The sequence below is a fragment of the Panulirus ornatus genome, chromosome 24 (assembly GCF_036320965.1).
Source record: "Panulirus ornatus isolate Po-2019 chromosome 24, ASM3632096v1, whole genome shotgun sequence".
In the NCBI taxonomy this organism is placed as follows: domain Eukaryota; kingdom Metazoa; phylum Arthropoda; class Malacostraca; order Decapoda; family Palinuridae; genus Panulirus; species Panulirus ornatus.
This window is the reverse complement of record NC_092247.1, coordinates 5,484,248-5,504,563: the sequence shown is the minus strand read 5'-3', so window position 1 is coordinate 5,504,563 and position 20,316 is coordinate 5,484,248. Positions and strand designations below refer to the sequence as shown.

The window sequence follows — 20,316 nt, the reverse complement described above, 5'->3', positions numbered from 1 at the left end:
GAATTTAGTAATATTTCAGCGAATGAGATTTCCTGCAGTTACTTCACAAGCATTGCCACAGTCAGTGGGTTGAATGTAGCCTCAGTTGAACAAATTAGGGACTTGTAATCATGGTAAGGAAGTAAACGATTAATTATTTATTATTCATGTTTCTAATCTTTCGCATTTTAGATCGAATGTGTAATGTATTACATTCTATTTTCGTGGAATTTAACTTTTAAAAACAATTTTAACGTCTTATTTAGAAGGCTCCGTTGTGTAACATTTCCTTGAAAGCTTTGTTGACACCAGATGTTTTAAAAGTGGAGAATTTAAGTGGAACGTTGACAGTATAACAACACTAGGAGTTATTAACGACAGTATAACAACACAAGGAGTTATTAACGACAGTATAACAACACCAGGAGCTGTTAACGGCACAGCGTTGCTTTACTTTACACGCTGCTTGTTCGTGTATGTAATTCCTTAAAAATCCTGTAATATTGTTTTCTTTTCGCATGTACCCGTCAGTGTCACTTTGTATCCTGGAGTCGAGGTACCTTAGACCTCTTGAAATGAGATATTTTTTTATCTTTACTCTCTCTCTCTCTCTCTCTCTCTCTCTCTCTCTCTCTCTCTCTCTCTCTCTCTCTCTCTCTCTCTCTCTTTGAGGGGGGGGGTGCCTCCCTAGGCAACATGGCCCCAGGTAGTCTGTCCCCCCCCCATGACCCCCAGGGCAGGTGCCACCATGGGAAGGCAAAGTCTCTGTGTTGAGGATGCGAGAGCGGGAGACCGCTGTCTCCCATGTCCGTTACCTGGACCGCCCTTGTGTTCTCCCGTGGCTCATGTCACCTTCAGAGCTAATTCGCTTTATGGCCGTTCACATGTTCATTAAGATAAGATTACGCTAATTATCCAGAGGAAAAAAAAAAGTAGGGTTTAGCGTAAGATGTATTAAGAATTTTTTTATATAATAAGTAAATACCGCGTTCGTCGTTAATCATACACATTCATTGCGTAATTAGATGGATTTTTTTTTTTTTTACTCCTCCCCCACATGATAATTTACAGCTTCCTGTGAATTTAAATATCCACAGAAGTACTTTGTAAAAATACCCTCCGGAAATTGTCTGAGTCGTGTCTTCTCAGTTCATTTATTCTGTCTTGTTGAAATTGTTTTTCTCTTCTATCTAATACTTAATCCGGAGACCGTAACATGAGTCATATTCAAGCTTTAATTGAACGTGATAGTGCAATTTAACGAACGGGTTATACGTTTTATGTACGTTGAACGGTTCCGGGGGGCTGAGCTTAAAAAGAGACTGAGCTTAACTATTTAAGTCTGGAATTGGATCTCTTGAATACCCACGATTTTGTTAATAATGTCATATTATTATGTCTGGAAAAATAGAAACGTTGGTGTTCAAGACGAGAATGTTCGACAATTTTGTCTTCAGCGCTGAGGTACGACCCATGAGCAGGACGGTACGACCCTTGTGTAAGATAGCCCTGGTCTTTAACCCCCAACCCTTAAGAGTCAGTTGTACGCAGGGGTCGTCCCGTCGAGCTCAAGGAACTACGCAAAGCCCTCACTGAGGAGCACTCATTGTTATTACTCCACACTAGTAAGAGACGCCTCATTAGAGATTCCCTCATTAACGGCGAAAAATCTTCTTCCTCCTGCAGACCTGCAGCTGGCGGCGGAGTTGGGGAAGACGCTGCTGGAGAGGAACCGGGAGCTGGAGGCCAACATCAAGCACCAACACGCCGTCATCGAGGACCAGCTCCAAGAGATTGAGGTACCCCGTATCGTTCTTGAACCCCCAAATACACACTTTCCCTGACCAGCTTCTCTCACGACTGAACACCTTCTGAGAGTTTTTTTTTTTTTTATCTATCATTTATTTGCTCTGTTTAAACCCATTGGGCATGAAGGATCGACCCATGTGTATGCTACCATGGGTCTTCTGACCTAACCCTATCATTGGTCAGGTCAAAGACCACGTTATCCAATGTGTCTAGTGCATGTTAAGAAATCATATGGTCATGTTTGACGTACTTCTCTAGTCACTATGTCACATGTACGTAATTGATTAGCGTATTGTATTATCTGAAGAGACTACATTATCGCCTTGGACGTTTCCTTCACGTCCTTGGTTAAGTCAAATACCCACATTTTTTTTGTTTACATCACTCCTGTGTACGGTACACAGACGAGCATATATTTTTTTCATTCACATTACTCGTAGTCTTGTTTACTTGATACTTTCCTTCGATCATAACTCATGATTGGTTCTGTCTACATGATGTTTCTTTACTGGACTAACGTATTCACTGCTTCATTATTGAACTATCTCATAAGCCTCTCATATTCACTTCCATGGAAGCACGGCATACTGCTTCACGTCCTTATAAGCCTTTTGTATTAGTCCACATCCATGTAAGGTTCACATATCAATTCGCATCCTCATAAGCTACAGATATTAGTTAATTCCCTCATAAGCTTCTCATCGAAGTGTCAGTTCACTTCCCCATAAGCCCCTCATGTTAAATCGGATCCTCATGAGAGTATGAATAGAACAGATTAGAGAAGCTAAAAAGATGTGCCCAGCGGCCTACTAGCCCACACTAGCATCCGCGGAAACGAATTCTTAACCCTCACACTCTGACCTGTCGCGAACTCTACCTCACACTCTCACGCACTCTTATCTCACGTCCTTTAGCCTGTCACGAACTCTGCCTCGCATGCACAGCCTGACTCGTCACGAATACTCCCTCACGTCACGCCACGTCATCTCACACATCTGTCTTAAAGAAAAGACTGTATGTAGACTGAGAGAGAGAGAGAGAGAGAGAGAGAGAGAGAGAGAGAGAGAGAGAGAGAGAGAGAGAGAGAGAGAGAGAATTTGACACTTTATCCCCCCGCAACACGATTTTCAGGCAGGAATAAGTGGGGAGACTCCTATGATGGATAGAAATAAGATGCCAAGCATCCATTACCCAGCAAAGCATTGATGTGCATTATTGATTCAAAATCACTGGAGGACGATCACATCCCCAGCAGGTTGATATTAAAGATTTCCATCGCATGGATTGTATCTATTTTTTTTTTTTATGAAACTACAGTGATTAAGTAAGAGCCGACCATCTCAAGTCTACACTTGAGTGGCTCCTGTGATCAGCTCCCGTCCCTCCCGCACAGATACGCACCTAGAAAAGGTTCCCTTGTTACTATAGGTCGCTGGCCTTGGGTATGTACCAGCTAGTTGAGGTAGACCATGGTAGATGTACATTAACCTGAGCCTGTGACCTAGTATGTCTTCAGGAACAACTCACACCTACACAATTTATACATACGCTAGTTACACCGGATGTTCTGTTATAAACTAGATTACTATAAATACAATGCACGTTCTATCAAAGGTAATAAGTCACCCACGCTGAACATACCACAGAGCTTTAACACTAACTTTAGAACACAACACTGTATGATGGCTAATCATTTACACTGGTTGAGGTGAACTATTACACGTTAAAAGGAAACTTTTAGATTGCAATTTGCTTTTTATGATGAGTTGCAATTTATAAAACTGGTACACACGTTGAGCATCTCTCACAATGCAGTATTAAATCCATCACGGTCACCACTTTCATGTCTGGCTGACCACAGGAAGTGGTGTTGTGGGCCTGATTTTCACTCTGCAGTGACAGTCAACACATTTTTTTTTTTTCATTATCTTTTAATTTGATATTCACGACTGTCACTGTAGCAAGGTATCTCAGTGAATCAATACTGTGATCAGATCTGATGTGCCAATGTAGGGGGAAGGAGTGGTATGTGTGAGTGTGTGTCGGGCAAGTGAAGCTAGGGGAATGTGACTGAATAGATGACCCGCTTTCCTCTGCTGAAACACATAACGGGTGTAGACCCTACGTATCTTAGGTCAAAGTAATGTGTAAAATTAAGCTTAAAACTACAGGATTGGAGTTCACCAAGCATGTCTGACAGTGATTGTATCATACTTAAGCTGCAGTTACTCCTCAGAATGGATTATGCACAGATGAGATGCATGACTTTGCACAGAAGTGTGGTTCCTCCAACTCTGCCCAGGTCAGGGACAGCGGCAGTTATCAAGTCTTGTAAATGGAAAGATTAAAGTGTAGAAGGAATACTAATTAATCCCTGAATCTGTAAAAAAAAAAAAAAAAAGCACGATTAAGAATGTTTGTAAGTAGTGTAGGCTGTTTGCCTTCAAGTATATGAACTGGACACAGGAATGGCTTGAATTGGTTTTGGTTTTTCATCACTGTCGTCTGGACAGACCACATGTAGGTCTGCATCAGGTCTCTTAAGCACCATCTCACCGTAGTACAGTTGCTTATGTCGTCACTCTGATCTCCGATAATTTCAGAGGTTCGATTTATTGATACTGCACCTGTATCCTGTAATATGTTAAGAGTACCCTGTAATGGCATTTGGAATTCACAAGATGTGCCTTGGGAAAGGGAAATGTCCATCCCATGATGCATCTTCCTTTGAAGTGGGAGATCATATGACATTGTGGTCATGCAATCACTCGTAGATCCATCCAGGTTTTGGCTCACTGTAAATGGCCTTTTGCTTCCACCGATTCCAGTTCAGCGCGACATTAACCCCCTCCCCCATCTCTTCTTGGAGCGAGCCTCTCCAGGCATGTCCAGACTGCACATGGAATTATGAAACATAGGAAACTTAAATCTACCATTGCAGGATGATTAGCAAGTAGGATCACATCACCTATTGTCTAAAGAGAGACGTAGTCTTGGTGATGGTTGGAGTCAAGTGTGGGAGAGTTAACTTGAGGATGCCTTATGTGATAAAATTAAAAACAATAATTACTGTATCAGGTTCTTGAAATTCACTTATATCTTGAAATTGAGGATGTTGCTTATGTTTGACTCAATTGATAGGGTCTGGTGTAGTTGAAGAAAAAAAATATCTTTGTTTATGTACGGCTGTAAAATCTGTTTTTTGCTTTTTGTTGTACACTTGTGGATTTTATTAGATGAATTAAACTGCTGTAGAAGTGTGCATATTTTCAGATTAATATGAAAATTAAATCTTTGGCCAGTACAGAGATCAACTTTGATGCATGGAAAAATTATGTACGCTGATGTTTTTATTTATCAGTAAATACAGAGAAATATAAGTAGTATATGGGGAGAGAACTAATATCATATTTCTAATCATTATTTGTCTTCTACACAGTATTTGAGCAAGCAAACTGCTGCCCTGAGAGAAGTGAATGACTCCCGCCTTCGCATCTATGAACAGCTGGAGATTTCCATACAGGAACTGGAGAAGAACAATCAAAGGCTCACCGCTGAGGGTGCATCAGATAAGAAAAAAATAAAGACGTAAGTAGAAAGAGGGAAATATAGTCTTCAAGCTTCAGCAGAAAAGTCTCTGCATTGTTTTGTGCAATCACACACCCTTAGTATTCTCCATCCCTTTCACACCTCCTTAGGTCATCAGCCCAATGCACTCCCTCATGCTAATGACAGTCTTGTCCTGACTTTTTAATCTTTGCCACATTTCTCTGTATTTTGTTTATGCATCTTCACTACCAAACCACTTAAGGGTACAATTCTGTATTGCTTTTAAATCACTGTGACAACGCCCATACCTTTTTCTTTATCACCCCACATTTCCTTTGGAATTCACCATCACCTTTTCCATCCCATCAAGGTGACACCTCATGCATCTGAAAGACAGCCCACTTCAGTAGTCTAAATCCTTGAATCCTAGATGTGTAATTACCTATTAGTGCAGTGCAGCCTTGCATTCATGAGGCCCAACCTCTTTAACTTTTTTGTTGTATTATACAGCCATTCAAATTATGTATGCTCAGTACATACATGAAGTTGATGCTTTTAGTCTCTTTTCTTTTTCATCGCATCCATTGTCAACCTAATAATATGCACTTATTCTTAGACTGTGTGGTAACTTGGAGTCCCTTGAAACTCGCTGTGATGAGCTACAAAAGAACCTGGAGGAAGCACGTGCTGGAGCTCAGCAGCAACGTGGAAGAAACAAGCGACGCTCCATCATCCTTGAGGAACAGAATTTCCGCCGGTCTCATTCATGTGAGAATGCCACGCAGGTAAGGAAATATATTACCTCAGATTATGTGTTTTCCATATTGCATTTGTGAGGTACTGTATTGTGGTAAAACTTTAAGGGAATATATAAGTCCTTAAACTTTTGAGGAGAAATCTCTCAGATAGGTTCCTACCTTTGTTCTTTATCATCCAAAAGGAAAACACAAGAAATGCCCAACTACTAAAGTTTTTACTGTTTCATTATTTGCGTCATGTAAATCTTTTTTCATTTATTAGTCTCACAGTTTCCTCTGTTAGGTTAAGTGTGGTTATTTTAGTTGTATCTGCATCCACAAGAAATGTTTTTTTAAGTTTTGTTTTGAAAACCTTCAAGACTTCACACCCTTCCTTTACAAATGACTTGTCTCTGTGAGTCAGAAAGGGATCTAGAAATCAAGGACTTATAAGGGTGACCAGAATGCTTTAGAATTAGGGAAGTCTGTGCTTGTACAATATAACAATGTGATTTTCCTGTTGACACCAGCAAGTTTCAAGATCGTTTAAAGAAGAATTTTTTATATTGTGTGACTATAACTAGTGAAGCACTTGCTGCCTGCTTGCACTAAGAAGTAAAGACATGAAAAGACAGGTGTTGTTAGAGCAAATAGAGTGTACGCAAAAGGTCAAAAGGTGTGTGGAAGTAAAGAAACATAAGAAATAAGAAAGCAAGAGGACACAGAAAATGTTTTATGGAATGTGGAGATTGATGTTGTTTTGCAGACCCTCATGGTTAGAAAATCAAACCATCATTTGGAAAAGGGACATTTCCTTTATACATCCTATAGTGAATCATCCAAGTTCAACAATAAGCCAGCCTAATTCTGTTCACCCTTTATCAGAAATTTGCAGGGCAACAAATATTGGAAATTATTGTGCAGCAGAACATTTTATGTAATCCATCGTAAACCTGATGTAGTTGTGACATCCACAAGATATTGTTCCTTCAAATATTAGAACTCTGTATATTTATGGTAAAAATCATCTAGAACTACTTTTGTCACAAGGAATTATATAACAATTTACCCCTTTTCTTGTTAATTTTTGGTATATTCTGAGGTAAAACTCTGAATTAAAAAAGTTTTAATGTTAATATGAAGACCTTCCCCTTGTCTTTGATATCTGCGTTAAGGAGGAGGATCAGGATAGTGAAACCCAGGTAAAACTTTTCAGCAGTATTTTTTTCCATTCACCCTCTCCTTTAGCTAACCCATCTCACATCCTTTAGATAGCTAAAGATGAAAGTATTGATTAGGTTCCCTGTATTTTCTTAGCTATGTTGTCTTCTGTGACATTGTGGTACTTGTTTTACATAGAAAATTTTACTTTCGAATTATCAATTTGTCATAAATTTTTCTTTAATATCTGTGTGCTGATTACATACGTCATGCAAGTTTTCAAGATCATGGATAAAACTACCTTTCATGATATACAAGTGATAGCATAGGATGGCAAGCATGTTTTTCCCAGTCCAACCTGCTTCTTATCCCAAATATGATAAGGTTTTTATTTATGCAGACCATTTCAAAATCTTTTTGAAAGTGTGTGAGAACTGTGATCTGTAAACCTTTTATGAAGCTAATTCTTTAAGGTCCTTGCAGTAAAACGTAAGGTTATAATCAGACAAATAGATATTAAAACTTTATCCCAAAGTTCTTTTAGATTTTCTTTTTACTGCTGTTTCCCAAGAAGGCAGGTAAAGTTGTTGGCTTTTGAGGTAACAAAATGAGCCATTTGAAATACTCATTACTTACTGATCTGTAATTTGGTTTTGATTTGAATTAGAATTCTGAAGAACGAGCCAATGAGGATCTGGAAGCTCGGACTAGGATAGAGGAGCTAGAGGAGAGGCTGAAGGCTTGCCAAAATGAGATGGCTGGGGAAGTTCGAAAGAGAGAGGAGCTGGAGATTCAGATGGCATGCATGTCTCAGGTAAGGTTTCAACTTATCTTTTCGTTTTTGTAATTCACATACTATTCCTAAATCTGGTATTTCTTGTATTATAACTTATTATTAAGCTGATATCTTGTCTTTCATGTAGTATAACTAATTTATTATTCTGATTTCTGATGCTTAACGACTATAATATAGATATTTATTCCTCTAATCCTTAAGCTCAACTCTACTCCCCTTTCCTTTACACTGTATAGTTATGTCGGGCATCATGAAACATTTACCTGTTGCACATGAAGCCTGGTGTAAGGAGTACTGCCTAAGCAGCTTATAGGAATGTATTTTTTTGGCAGTATGGTCTTTCAACAAACTCCAAAGGAAAACATAGACAAATGTGAATATGCTGTCTTTAGTATTTTAAAAGAGATAAAGCTAGCTTGTCAAACAAGAAAGCTGGTAAAAGACACTAGGCCATACAATTGTTGAATGTGAATGCCTTTGTTACACATAATTATTGTCTGTTGAATTGACGAGTACATTAGTGGTTATGAAAATTCCATGCCATTAAGAGCATTCTGCTGAGATTAATTCAGAGATTTTGGCATGCTAGTAAACAATTTTAAAACTCCTTTAAGGAAGTTCTTAGCCTTCTATGTTGAGTGGAGTGCAAGATGGAAGCTGTAGCATCTCTTAGGAAAGTGAAGCAGGTAGAGCTTTTGCATTTGTCTTTCTGTAAATCCTTTTCTTTGTTGATATGATCCACATGGATTTAGAGTTGAGGAAGTCTCTGCTAGTAAGGTTAACCAGGCTCTTCAAAGCAACAGATTTTCAGAGATCAGGGAGAGAGGGGAAGCCATGATAGTTTATGAATACCCAATATGCTAATAACATCACACAATCCAAAAGAAACTTTGTTGGTTGGTTTTATTTAAGGTCTTTTAGGAATTCATTAAAGACAAAAGGCTCTCATACTGCTGAAAGAAGTCCCTTCATTGTCATCATTATTATTTTATTTTTTAAGTACAGAGTCAGGGGCTGCCTTCAGTAACCCTTAGAAATTTGAAGTTAACAAATGGACCCTTTACTTAGTGTAACATGGTTATGGGAAATTCATTCTAGCTTCTCTTGGAAATTAAGAGACTAGAACTTACTTGGCTTTAGAATGATCTTCTTATCAAGTTGGTATATAAACGTGATAAAACCAGCCTGTGGTCCTTCTTTTTAAAGATTCTTTTTCCTTGAGTAAATAAAGTGTCTGGGAAAAACAGAATAGATTTAGATCTTAACAATATAGACAAGCAAGCAGGATGATTTCAAAATGAACATGGCGTATTTCAGGTTGCCTATATAACACATCCATTTCTGAAGGTGTACAAAAGTTCTTGAAATGTATTAATTTGGATGGTGCTTTACAGGAGAATGCCGTACTTCAAGACCAGCTGGCAGTATTACATGAAAAGGAAATTACAGTGCGAACATTTGATGAGGAACTGGCATCTCTTGATGATGCTTCATCTGGAAGACTGTGTCGCAAGGTTAGTTTCATATATTTTAAGATTGATTGTAATTCACTTTAACTGTAGAATTGTGTATATAACAGTTTAAGAAATCATATGGTTTTGTTTTATCATTTGTAAATTATGGTATCTTGCTGTAAAAGCAGTTCATAGTGCTGATACACACACACACACACACACACACACACACACACACTTAAACACTAGCTGGAAGTAAGCTTACCTATTGATATTATCTCTCTAGGCATCATCACAACTTCATACATTGACTTTTATGATATCATAATGATTTTTTTTCAAAAGAATGAAATGTGAATGAATGTCAATGGGATAAACTTGCACTTCCTAAGTTTAACTCTTTCATCTGAGCACTAAACCTTGTATGAAACTTATGTATTTCCTTATTGTTAGTTAAAACTGTTTTGCCACAATGCATAATTGGAATATTTTTTCCCAAGTTAATGTAATGTATTTTTTAATACAATTTTTGAAAATGTATTGATTAACTCCTTTTTCTCCACAGTGTCTTGGTCAAGTGGATGAGATGGCTAGTAATCCAACTCTTTATGACCTCCAAGATAGTATTGAAGATACTGATGCCTCAATTGAAAGTATCCATGGCGAATGTGCTCTCATTAAACTCAAAAATGGAGGTTATGCATGGGGTAGCCAGGTGAGTCTTTCTGTCAGGGGATGTTGTAGGATGGAAGGCAGGGTAATTAGAATTGGGGGGATGCTTGATGAAATGAAGATATTCTGCCACAACCTCGTATGAGAAAAAGGTGCAAACATAGACTAAGAAAGAATTACAAATGGCTAAGTAGTGGTAAAGCTCAAGTTCAACTAATGCTAAAGTTGAAATGTGTATTGTATGTGCAATTTTATGACTTCATAGCCATTTTAGGGAGTATGCACTAAGAATGATTGCCCACCCAATGTGTGTAGTTGAAATTTTGAGGAATAGCTCAGTTCAGAGTTAACATTTACTCTAGGACCACACTTGCTTATTCAAATGTCTTTTATCCTAGGCTTATTACAATTCTAAAAAGTGAGTTTTTGTATTTCATAAATAGCCCAGGCCAATTTTTATGAGTCCTGTTTTTTCCAGGACCTTTCTAAAGGTTCCTACAGCCAAAGGTTGTATATTCATTTAAAGTATAAAGTATGATATGGCCTCCTCAAATGTGACTTTTCAGATGATATAACGGAAACAAGTGGATTCTTGATAACACCTACGTTTTTATACTTCCTACATAATATCAAGTGCATGGCTAAGGTTACCATTTGTGACATATATAAGGTTAATATGATGGTAGCAATATAAACTTATGGGTAAGACGGACATGTAATAGTGTTTTAATGAGTCAGGAAAGATTTACAGTTTCAAGTTAGGGAAGTGGTAACTCAGAGTACCATGGAAATAGGTTGAATGTTGGAATTCAGGTAATCTCTGATTATTTATCCTCCTTATATTTTCCAAGAATGAAAGAAACTGAGAATTTCTTGATTGCATTTTAACAAAAATAGAAATGAGCAGCTCTGGTTTCTGAAAGTTTTTTTCTCTTGTGTTGTCATTCAAAGATAAAGTCACTACTGGCTAAAGTGTTCATCTACTAACATATAAAAAGTATCTATAAGAAATGTGTAAGGTTTTAGTTTCCTTTCCATGTTCTATTGATAGAATTGTGAATCCAAAGAAAAGGTTGCGTCACAATGTATAAATTAACTTCCCTTCCTTTGCTGATTTTTATTATTTATATTTTCCCAAGATAGGAATGTTTTATTTTGAAGGGTCTTTCTGAAAGTAGGATTGCTAACACATATTAAGGGAATAATCTCCTGGGAAGTCTCCATGTGCTCCATCCAAGGAAAATTCTTTAGAGCTGTATTCACTTTGCTTACCTTAATTTGGATTTCACTCTCGAATCAGTTTGATATCAAAATACATCAGTGGCAGTTTTTAAAGGGACAGCAAGCTTTTCCAAGACAACTGGGAATATTTGAAGCGTCTGAGGTAAACCATGGAAAGCTGTGTAGGTATGTATATTTGCGTGTGTGGACGTATGTATATACATGTGTATGAGGGTGGGTTGGGCCATTTCTTTCGTCTGTTTCCTTGCACTACCTCGCAAACGCGGGAGACAGCGACAAAGCAAAAAAAAAGAAAAAAAAAATCTCAGTTTGACAGCTCATATACTAAAGCAAATTAGAGATATCCTCAGTTGTTTTTTGGTTGAATTCTAGATTTTTTATTTGGATATTAAGTCCATTCTTGTAATTCTTACTAGACCAACTTCACCCTCTTTCCTTCACACCTGCAGTTTTCCTTAGGGTTCTTTCCTGTCTCCTCCCCACTTCCTTCTGTTCGTGTTGTCTGCATAGCATGGAAGCTATATCTATAACCAGAATTAAGAGAGTTGAGTTACAAGGAAGAGCTAGAGGCCTTAAACATATCCACCATACCAAGTGAGAGAGTGACTTGATTTCAGGCTTTTAAGTTCTTGAAATAGCCTGATGATATAGAGTTGATATTTTTTCAAAAGATGCATGGAAAGAGCAAGCAGAGATCTTAAATTGAAAGTATAAAGATAAGTTGTGAGAAAGAATGTAAGGAACTACTTACATGATATGAGTATAAAGGCAATGAATGATTGCGATAAACTGAATGAGGACAACTTACAAAAGTTTGAAAATTTTTATGTTAATAGAGATGGTTCAAGAGGTGGTGCCCATAAGGGTAAAACCTTCTGCCCTTACAGTGCAGGTAGGTAGTTACGTAAGGATTGCTTTGTCTACCATCATCAACAATCTATTCGTCCATCCCTCCATCCATATATCAATCATCCATTTTCAAAAGTCACAGTTTAGCTTTCAACTTGGTCACAACTTAGAAACTTTAAATTGAATGCTGATAACCAGGTTTTTCACATCAAACATAGCATCTGTTTCTCCCATTTTGTTAGCTTGGTTACAATCACATTCTTACCCCTCAGCCTGAGTCTTTGAGGACGAACCTTACTTGTCTTTTCCTGTTCATGTGTTTAAAGTTTACTAAGTGGCAACAGTTTCATTTTGCAGCAGGTAACATTTTTAGTAAATGCTGCAACAATTACTGATTAGTTTTCAAAAGTGATTAGTTTTTAAAATTTCAAAGTTGAAAAATTGGCCGTTAGCAAAAAAGAAAGTATAAAACTAGAAGTTCTTTCTTCATTTGGACATTACTAAAAGGAACATGGTTAGGATGAAAATTGAAAATTATTAAGTAGTAAGCACTTGATAATGAATTCAATATTATATCCATTGAACTCCATACTTAGGATTAATATGGAAGATATTCAGGTAAGGTGACTCAGAGCTTTATTAAGGGTAACATACTTTACATGTGTAGCACAGACCTTGTCACTGGTTCAGTTGCAAATTGTACCTTTTTTTTTTCACAATTCTCATCTTTGTCCACTTGGATGATTGACAAAAATCTAGCAGTGTAGAAAACCTAGTTATTATAAAGTAGATTGATCAATAATAGTAATAAGTCACTGTGCTTAGCACATGCAGCTTACTAGCCAACTTGCACTCCACTTGCTCTAGTTGGTTCCTCATATTTGATCATATGTCATTCACCATTTATGTTTGGTTACTCCTCTCTTTTCATCAGGGTGTGCACCTCACGGGCTTGGTTTCGTATGGAATAGACTGCCTTCTTGTGATTCTCGTTCTTCTTATTTATTTTATTGAGATACTTCCTCTGCGTTCATTGTTTGGGTATAAAACCCTTTCAGGAGTACCCAGGCAAGCCCAGAAGCAAACATCAACACCTCATTTCCACTGTTCAGTTGGGCACCCGAAGGGAAAATCTTGTATCCATTTACTGAAGTTCTAGCAGATGTGTAAGTGACAGTGTGTGACTCCCTTGTAGGTGCTTGACTGAAGTTGGAGAGTGCAACTCCTGCATGCTTGTATTTCAGAAAGTAGTGTATTACCCTAACTTTGGTCTCATAAGGCAAACATTTAAGTAGATTTTCCTCCATCATATTGATTACATATGCTGAGGTAGATATGGGCATTGGATTGGCATTTGAAACATATCATGACAGAAGTATCTTGAAAGAAAATTTGAAGCTCTGTGCTGTGATGAGTAGGGAAGGGTATTACACTTTAATGATTATCTCTTAACACGTGAGCTAGGCTTCAAACTTTAGCGTTCGTCCCTGTGCATAAGCTGTTTTTTGTAATTTTGTGTCTTTTGTTTATTTATTGTGAACTAATCTAAAGATGCTTGTAAATTTTTACCATTTATCATTCTCTGTATTTTGAATTTCTTTTCTTGTGCTTAATGTGGGATGACGCAGGTGTAGTTTTCCCCATCTTTTACACACTTGCAAGAGTTAGAAGTTCTGTAAGTGTTGCTAAAACTTTTACCGATAGATTTCTGTTATTGATTTGATCATATTGTAAGTGAAGCACTTGATGTTTCCTTGCATTAGGATATACAAATTATTTAATTCAACAAGTATACACAAAAGGAAAAATATTTCACAAAGTCAAGAAAAGGTAAATTTATAAGTGAGGAAATTTGATAACACTGTAGAAAGGGATAACAGCACATATGAAATATTTGTGGAAGGTACGTGTGTTGCCGTTGCCAAATCAGTATGGCAAGAGAACTGAACAGTTAGTGAGATTATACAAGCCCTCTTCATTGCCTGCAGTATTTTTTTTCACTGGCTACTAAAAGTAACAGATTTACTACATAACTTATGGCTCTTTTTTATTTTGTTCCTTTTGGTGGTAACACTGATATTGCATGGTTATATGTAAAGGACTCTTCAGATTAGCTATAGTTACCTACACATCATACTAGGAGTGTAATCAAATAAGCATCCCCTTGTGGCTTTCATAATGATAAATGTATATTAAATTCTAATGGTGTCATAGATCTTTATCTCTTAAAATGTGTGTTTTATGCATATAGTGACATATGAACTGGTTTGTTCAGTGTTGTAATGATGGGATTAGGTAGTAGGATTCATCAGTTTCCTGAAACTTTAATTCCAATGGTTTCCCACAGTTGAGGGTCATTTGTGATGTGTCTTGTTTTGTAATTCTGCTTTTTCATTTTATTGGATGTATATCAAGCTCTCTTAGCAGAGGCACAATGCTGCCTGCTCACTCCCAACTGATGGGCAGCTAATTATTTGTGTTACTTCCTTACATATTGAAGTTATAAAAGGTGGCAATGAGTTGGCATATTTGTGCTGAGGTCATTTTCACGGTTATTGATTGAAACCACTGGGGTTGTTTTGTGTTAAGAAGGTCATGTTACATGAATAGGCTTACCTAATGTGTCTACCAAATGTTCCTGCCTAATGTTCCAAGCCACTGCTTTTACCTCATAGGAGCATCAGGTAGAAGTAGTAGGTTGGAATGTTGTTAGACACTTTAGGTGGAAGTAGTCAGTAGGAACATTAGGTAGGAGCCTCTGGAAACACTTGCACGAGATTTGCCCTCTGCTAGTTGCCTGTTAAGGGAGAGGTATAAAGGCTAAGAAGCAGGACTGGAGTTCACTAATTATGGAGACCCTGTAGAAGGAGAGTTCCAGGAGGGGACAAGTGTCAGAGTTATAGATAGATACTTCTACTTCATGCACCCACTTAATGTCCTTACCTACTATTTCAACCTAATGTTTCTACTAAATGCTTGTGCCTAATGTTCCCACCTACTATTGCTATCTGTTGTTCCTACCATTTTGCTGAAAGGCAGGGCTAATGCATATCTCTCACTGCAGGAAAATCTAGAGTTATGAAGAATGAGTTTTGTGTTAGGTGTTGTCAAGTGTTATGTGTGACAAGGAAAGATTGCATGTTTGTGGAAAGGATGCCAGCAGTCCACGTGTGGGTAAGGTCGATGTTTGTAACAAGCAAGTTTAATTGTTCACAGATCACTGGCAGCTCTTGGATAAATGATATCATTGTAATGCAAACTAGTGCCTGAACACACTGTATTTCCATAATGAAAGTAGTGCTTCATATCACCATCTGCCAAGACAAGAGGGGCTGCTGATGTTTACTTTTTTAAATCACGTTGGATTTATAGAAAACGTGTTTGCGATCTCCCCCTCCCCGTTTTTTTCTCCCAGAGATATGCACATAATGGATCTCATTACTTATCATGACTATTTCTTATGTTGATAGAAGGTAGGTTAAAGGTGATGAATGTGTGCTTCTGTAGACAAAAAAGTCTTCTACAGGTATTCTGTTAGTTTATGGTAACTCTGGCATATATCTGAATGATTCATTCATCCTATTATTTATTGTATGTACTGTATTCAAAAAGGTACTGTTATTTAGACATATTTACACATTTTTTTCTTCCTCCTTTCACAAACAAAAAGCCACATCAAGGCCAAGCAATAATTGAAATAAAAAGAGAACGAAAGGGAAAAAGAATTGATAATGAAAAGTATTTACAAATTTTGGAAAAAATAAATAACCTGTCTTGTAAGAAGTGCCAGGTCATAGTTATTAGTAAAGACATGTGAGGGTAGAGAGTTTCAAATCTTCATGGTTTAGGAAAAGGAACAGTTATCAGAACAGCCACACAGTAATCATGGGACACAGCAGCTCACTAAGTATTGCATGGTTTAGTAATAGTCAGGGTACACAAGCAGCCAACTCTTGGGAACAAAAACAAGAGATAATACATACATATGATTTTTTATAAAAATATTTTTTTCATTGCACATGACAGCTAGAGAATGGATTTGAGTAAATGTAGTCTTTCTTCATCTGTTACTGGCACTACCTCTCTAAAACAGGAACAGTGATCAAACTTGAAATACAGAAAAGAATTTTTAATAAAAGTGATTTTTTGTTGCAGGAATCTTTGGCATCAGTTGGTCAAATTGTGAGTCGAATTGGATCTGGTGGGACATCCCCTGGGACAGAAGCTAGTGATGCTCCACATAACTCCTTACTGTCAGAGCTAGACACTTCTTACCGTATCTTAATTGAGAAGTATGAAGCTCTGCTGGAAGCAAGAGAACTCCAACAGCAACAGCAACAACAGGCCTCACAGGACACAGACCTAGGACATGAGGGACTTGTTCACCCAGGGGTTGATGATATGTCAGGGCCCATGAGCCTGGTGATGACTGATACAATGCATGATCCTGTTGTCACTACAAAGTGTCAGCGATGCCATACCTGCACCTGTGACCTTAAACCCTCTGTTGGTCGTCCCAAAAGTAATATGGAAGAATTCTCAGAAGTGGAAACATCATCGTCTGGTTTTTCTGATGGAGAGAGTAGGTTGAGTAACAAGTCAACACAAACTGAAGAAGATACACCACATCGTGAAGTGTTTGATGACTTAACACCCACACCAACTGTTTCTTCAAAATGTTTAGACCTAAGCTCCCCGGTTAATCCATGTGACAAACGATTCCAAACTGCTCCTGAGTACAAGAAACTTTTCCAGGAAATATTTACAGTTTTAAAGAAGACGGTAGATGAAAAGGATAATCAGAATCAATCTCCCAAGTTATCCAAGACACCTAAAGCACAGGAAGTCACTACAGGGAAAACACCTAGCAACAAAATCAGCCCAACCATAGCTGAGGATTGTAGTACTTCAGAAGTAGGTGAGGGGCCTACAGTTTCCCCATCAGAAAGTAAAGAATCCAAGTCATCATCTGCAGAAATCTCAGAATCAACAACTGGTCAACCTCCTGAAAAGTGTAAAGTATCAGAAGAGGAAAAAGAGATTGTTACAATTACTAAAGAATACAATGCTTTAAAATCTTCTCAAATGCCTGAGATTAAAACCACCAATGTAAGTTTAACAGAAGACCCAGATTTACAAGAAAAGGAATCTCAAGATACAGTAGAGGATCAGCGTATTATGCATAAGCCTCCTCGACCTGATTCTTTAGATTTGGGAAGTGGCTCGCGACCATCCAGCAGACAGAAGCGCCGTCGCCGTCATCATCGTATCCGCCTTGACTCATATCAGCAGCAACAGTATCAAGGACAGTATCAGTACACACATGGAAACCAGAGTTTGAATCAGTCCCATCAACATGGACAGTCAGGTCATAGACATCATAGAAAGGAAAGAGATTCACATCAGCATCATCAACAGAGACAACAGGAAGATTTCCCTTCTCTTCATTCACAATCAGAAGGAGAGGTTAACAAGACTAGAATTGTGTACAGTACCCGTGTCCGCTGTGAACATCATAGATCACGAAGGCATCGAGATCGTAGCAATAACAGTCAGCACAATAAATATCAGCATCTGGACAATACTGATCAAAGGCAGCATTCCCATCATGACTACCAAAAGCAGCAAACTGCAGACTCGGAATCAAGAGGAAAGTCGACCACACCCAAGATCAATTACCCGTCCGTCGAAGTTGCCAAGCTTAGAAAGCTTGAGATGACCTATGCAGAAGCTCTTAAAAACTCCATAAATAGATCCTTCTACAATCGTAGGTACTAAAGAAGAATATACATAGCTACAAGCGAAATTTTTTTGAAAAAGGAGTGCCAGTTACGCATTCAACAGGTAATCAAATGTTAAAATGTAATTTTAGGCAAAGGATAATGTGGTAATAAATATACTTTTGTTATACTTTTATTTTACTCAAGTTCTTGTGTTATGTAAATATGAATGTACATACTTCGGTGCACTCGAGTCATTGTAAAATATTATTTCTTTGGGTATATATTTATTTCCCTTAGTGTGCCAAGTAGAGTTTAGTAGCTTGTAGTTTCCTGTTTTCATGTCATATTTTGTTAATATTGTTAATGGCGCCACACTGTATATTGGAAGCATTTTCCTCTGATTCCAGTTTGCTTTTACTGGTTGTGCATTTTGATTTCAGGACATAACTTGAGATAACCAATCAAATTTTTTTCAGTATTAAGGTATAATTTTTGGCCCCATAATGTCTCATTATCCCATTTCATGTGCCAAATTGCAGGATGAATTTTTATATACCCACAAGAATTTTGCATATTTCTTTATATCTCATAATCCAGTTTTCAAGTAGAATATTTACCCAGAAAAAGCAGTTTGTGAGGAAAATTTTATCGTATTGTACTTGAGAGCTGTCATTTTCATTTCTAGTCTAATTTGATTTATGTAACGGATTTTTTTCAGAGTTTATGGTCACAGAATTGGTATTTAGCCTATGAAAATTATCATATGATTATTTTAAGTGCAATATTACTACATTCCACTTAGTTTTTCCTGTAATATTCTTAACATTTATCATCATACTCCAAACTGAGATGGACAGATCATTTCATAAAGTTGAACATCATGTTTGACAAGGATCCTTTTTTGTTATAGAAATATCAGTATATAATCAAGTTGTTTATACTGCTGTATAGTGTTTTCTCATAAGCTGAAAGGATTGTTGTGTTGGAGCTGCAAAAAGTTAATGCTGTTTTTGTTTATGGTCCACAAATGGTAGTTGCTTAGCCCGTCTTCATGTTAGAGAAAATCTTTATATTGAATAAATATGCAGTTTCGTTTATGAATGTAAAGAATTGAAGTAAAAAAAAATAAAGTAATTATGTTAAATGTATTTGTGGAAAAAGAATTTCTGGTAATGTGCAGATTATATATTTAGCAATTAGAAATAATCATTATTGAAATGTTTGTTAAGAGAAAATATTTAATATGAAGCTGAAAATGTGATCATAAAATAGAAAAATATCATTGAATGCTGTAATTATTAAAAGTCAGTCAGTAATGTTAATCCATATTTCAGGAAAGCTTGAAATGTAGAGGCTAAATATAGGTGCAGAGTACCTTCATTCTAGACAATGCTAGGCAAAATGCCAGATCATGTTCTGAGATTAATTGCCCAGCTGCTTCCTACTCTACATTTGTACAACCATTATAGTTGTGTCCTTGCTTGCCTTGGGTTATCAGTGCAGGTAGCTTGTAATGTAAGCTTTGAAGCTGGACCAGAAAATAGTAAAATATGTGATGGATAAGATTCATCTCATTATCCCATGTAGATTTTATGTTTGTGTGCATTATATAATGGGGATACTATGCAGAGACCTGTATTTTGAATAGTTGCAATGCCTGCAGGATATATACAGAGTCAAGAGTATTACCTCAATATGATCTTTTGGTAGGTAGTAGTTGGTAGGCAGCCAGTAACCAGAGAGGTGTAGTACCAGTGCTACCTGCCTGGGTATCGGAGGGCTAATGGCTGCGTAGTGAGCCAGCACTTCAGTGGTTGTCAAGCTGCACTCCTCTGACCCAGGTAGCTGTCTTTTCTTTCTTTCTCACCCACACATGACTTACTGGCATTCTGTCCACAAACATATAATCTCTCCATGTCATATGTGACACAGCTCATTCTTTGTAACTCTTAAATATTCCTATGGTGAGTACTATGCTGTAGCCCTGCCTTTTGGCAGAATGATAGGTGCAGTAGATGGAAGTAGTAGGTAGGTTCATTTAAGCAGGAGTATTAGGTGGAAGTAGTCATTAGGAACAGTAAGTTGGAGCCACTGCAAACAGTGCTAGAGTTGCCTTCTGCCAGTGGCCTGTTAAGGGTGAGGTACTAAAGGCTAAGAAGCAGCATTGAAGTTCACTGTATATGGAGACTATTACTGTGGCCACCTTCTTGAGGGAGTTCCAGGTGGAATAGGTGTCAGAAATGTAGATAGACAGAAAGATGAGCCAGTATGATATGAGTGTTATACATATCTCTACATTTTGTTGCACACAAAAAACTACTTTAGGATATGCAACACTTACTAAA

The 20,316-nt window shown here is 37.5% G+C and overlaps 1 protein-coding gene across 10 annotated transcripts in view; it reads left to right on the top strand.

The window, feature by feature from the left end:
• The window catches only part of Cen (cerebellar degeneration-related protein 2-like), a 264,778-nt gene extending 245,244 nt beyond the window's left edge, over positions 1-19,534 (top strand). For 8 of the 10 annotated variants that reach the window (XM_071677030.1, XM_071677026.1, XM_071677020.1 and 5 more), the window contains exons 3-10: positions 1,666-1,778; positions 5,228-5,376; positions 5,954-6,122; positions 7,250-7,276; positions 7,903-8,049; positions 9,426-9,545; positions 10,051-10,200; positions 16,404-19,534. In XM_071677030.1, coding sequence (XP_071533131.1) covers positions 1,666-1,778; positions 5,228-5,376; positions 5,954-6,122; positions 7,250-7,276; positions 7,903-8,049; positions 9,426-9,545; positions 10,051-10,200; positions 16,404-18,026 — 2,498 coding nt within the window. In that variant the 3' untranslated portion in view covers positions 18,027-19,534. The remainder of the gene's footprint in view (positions 1-1,665; positions 1,779-5,227; positions 5,377-5,953; positions 6,123-7,249; positions 7,277-7,902; positions 8,050-9,425; positions 9,546-10,050; positions 10,201-16,403) is intronic. The other 2 variants (XM_071677028.1, XM_071677029.1) reach the window with 1 other exon arrangement.
• The last annotated feature ends 782 nt before the right edge of the window (positions 19,535-20,316 follow it).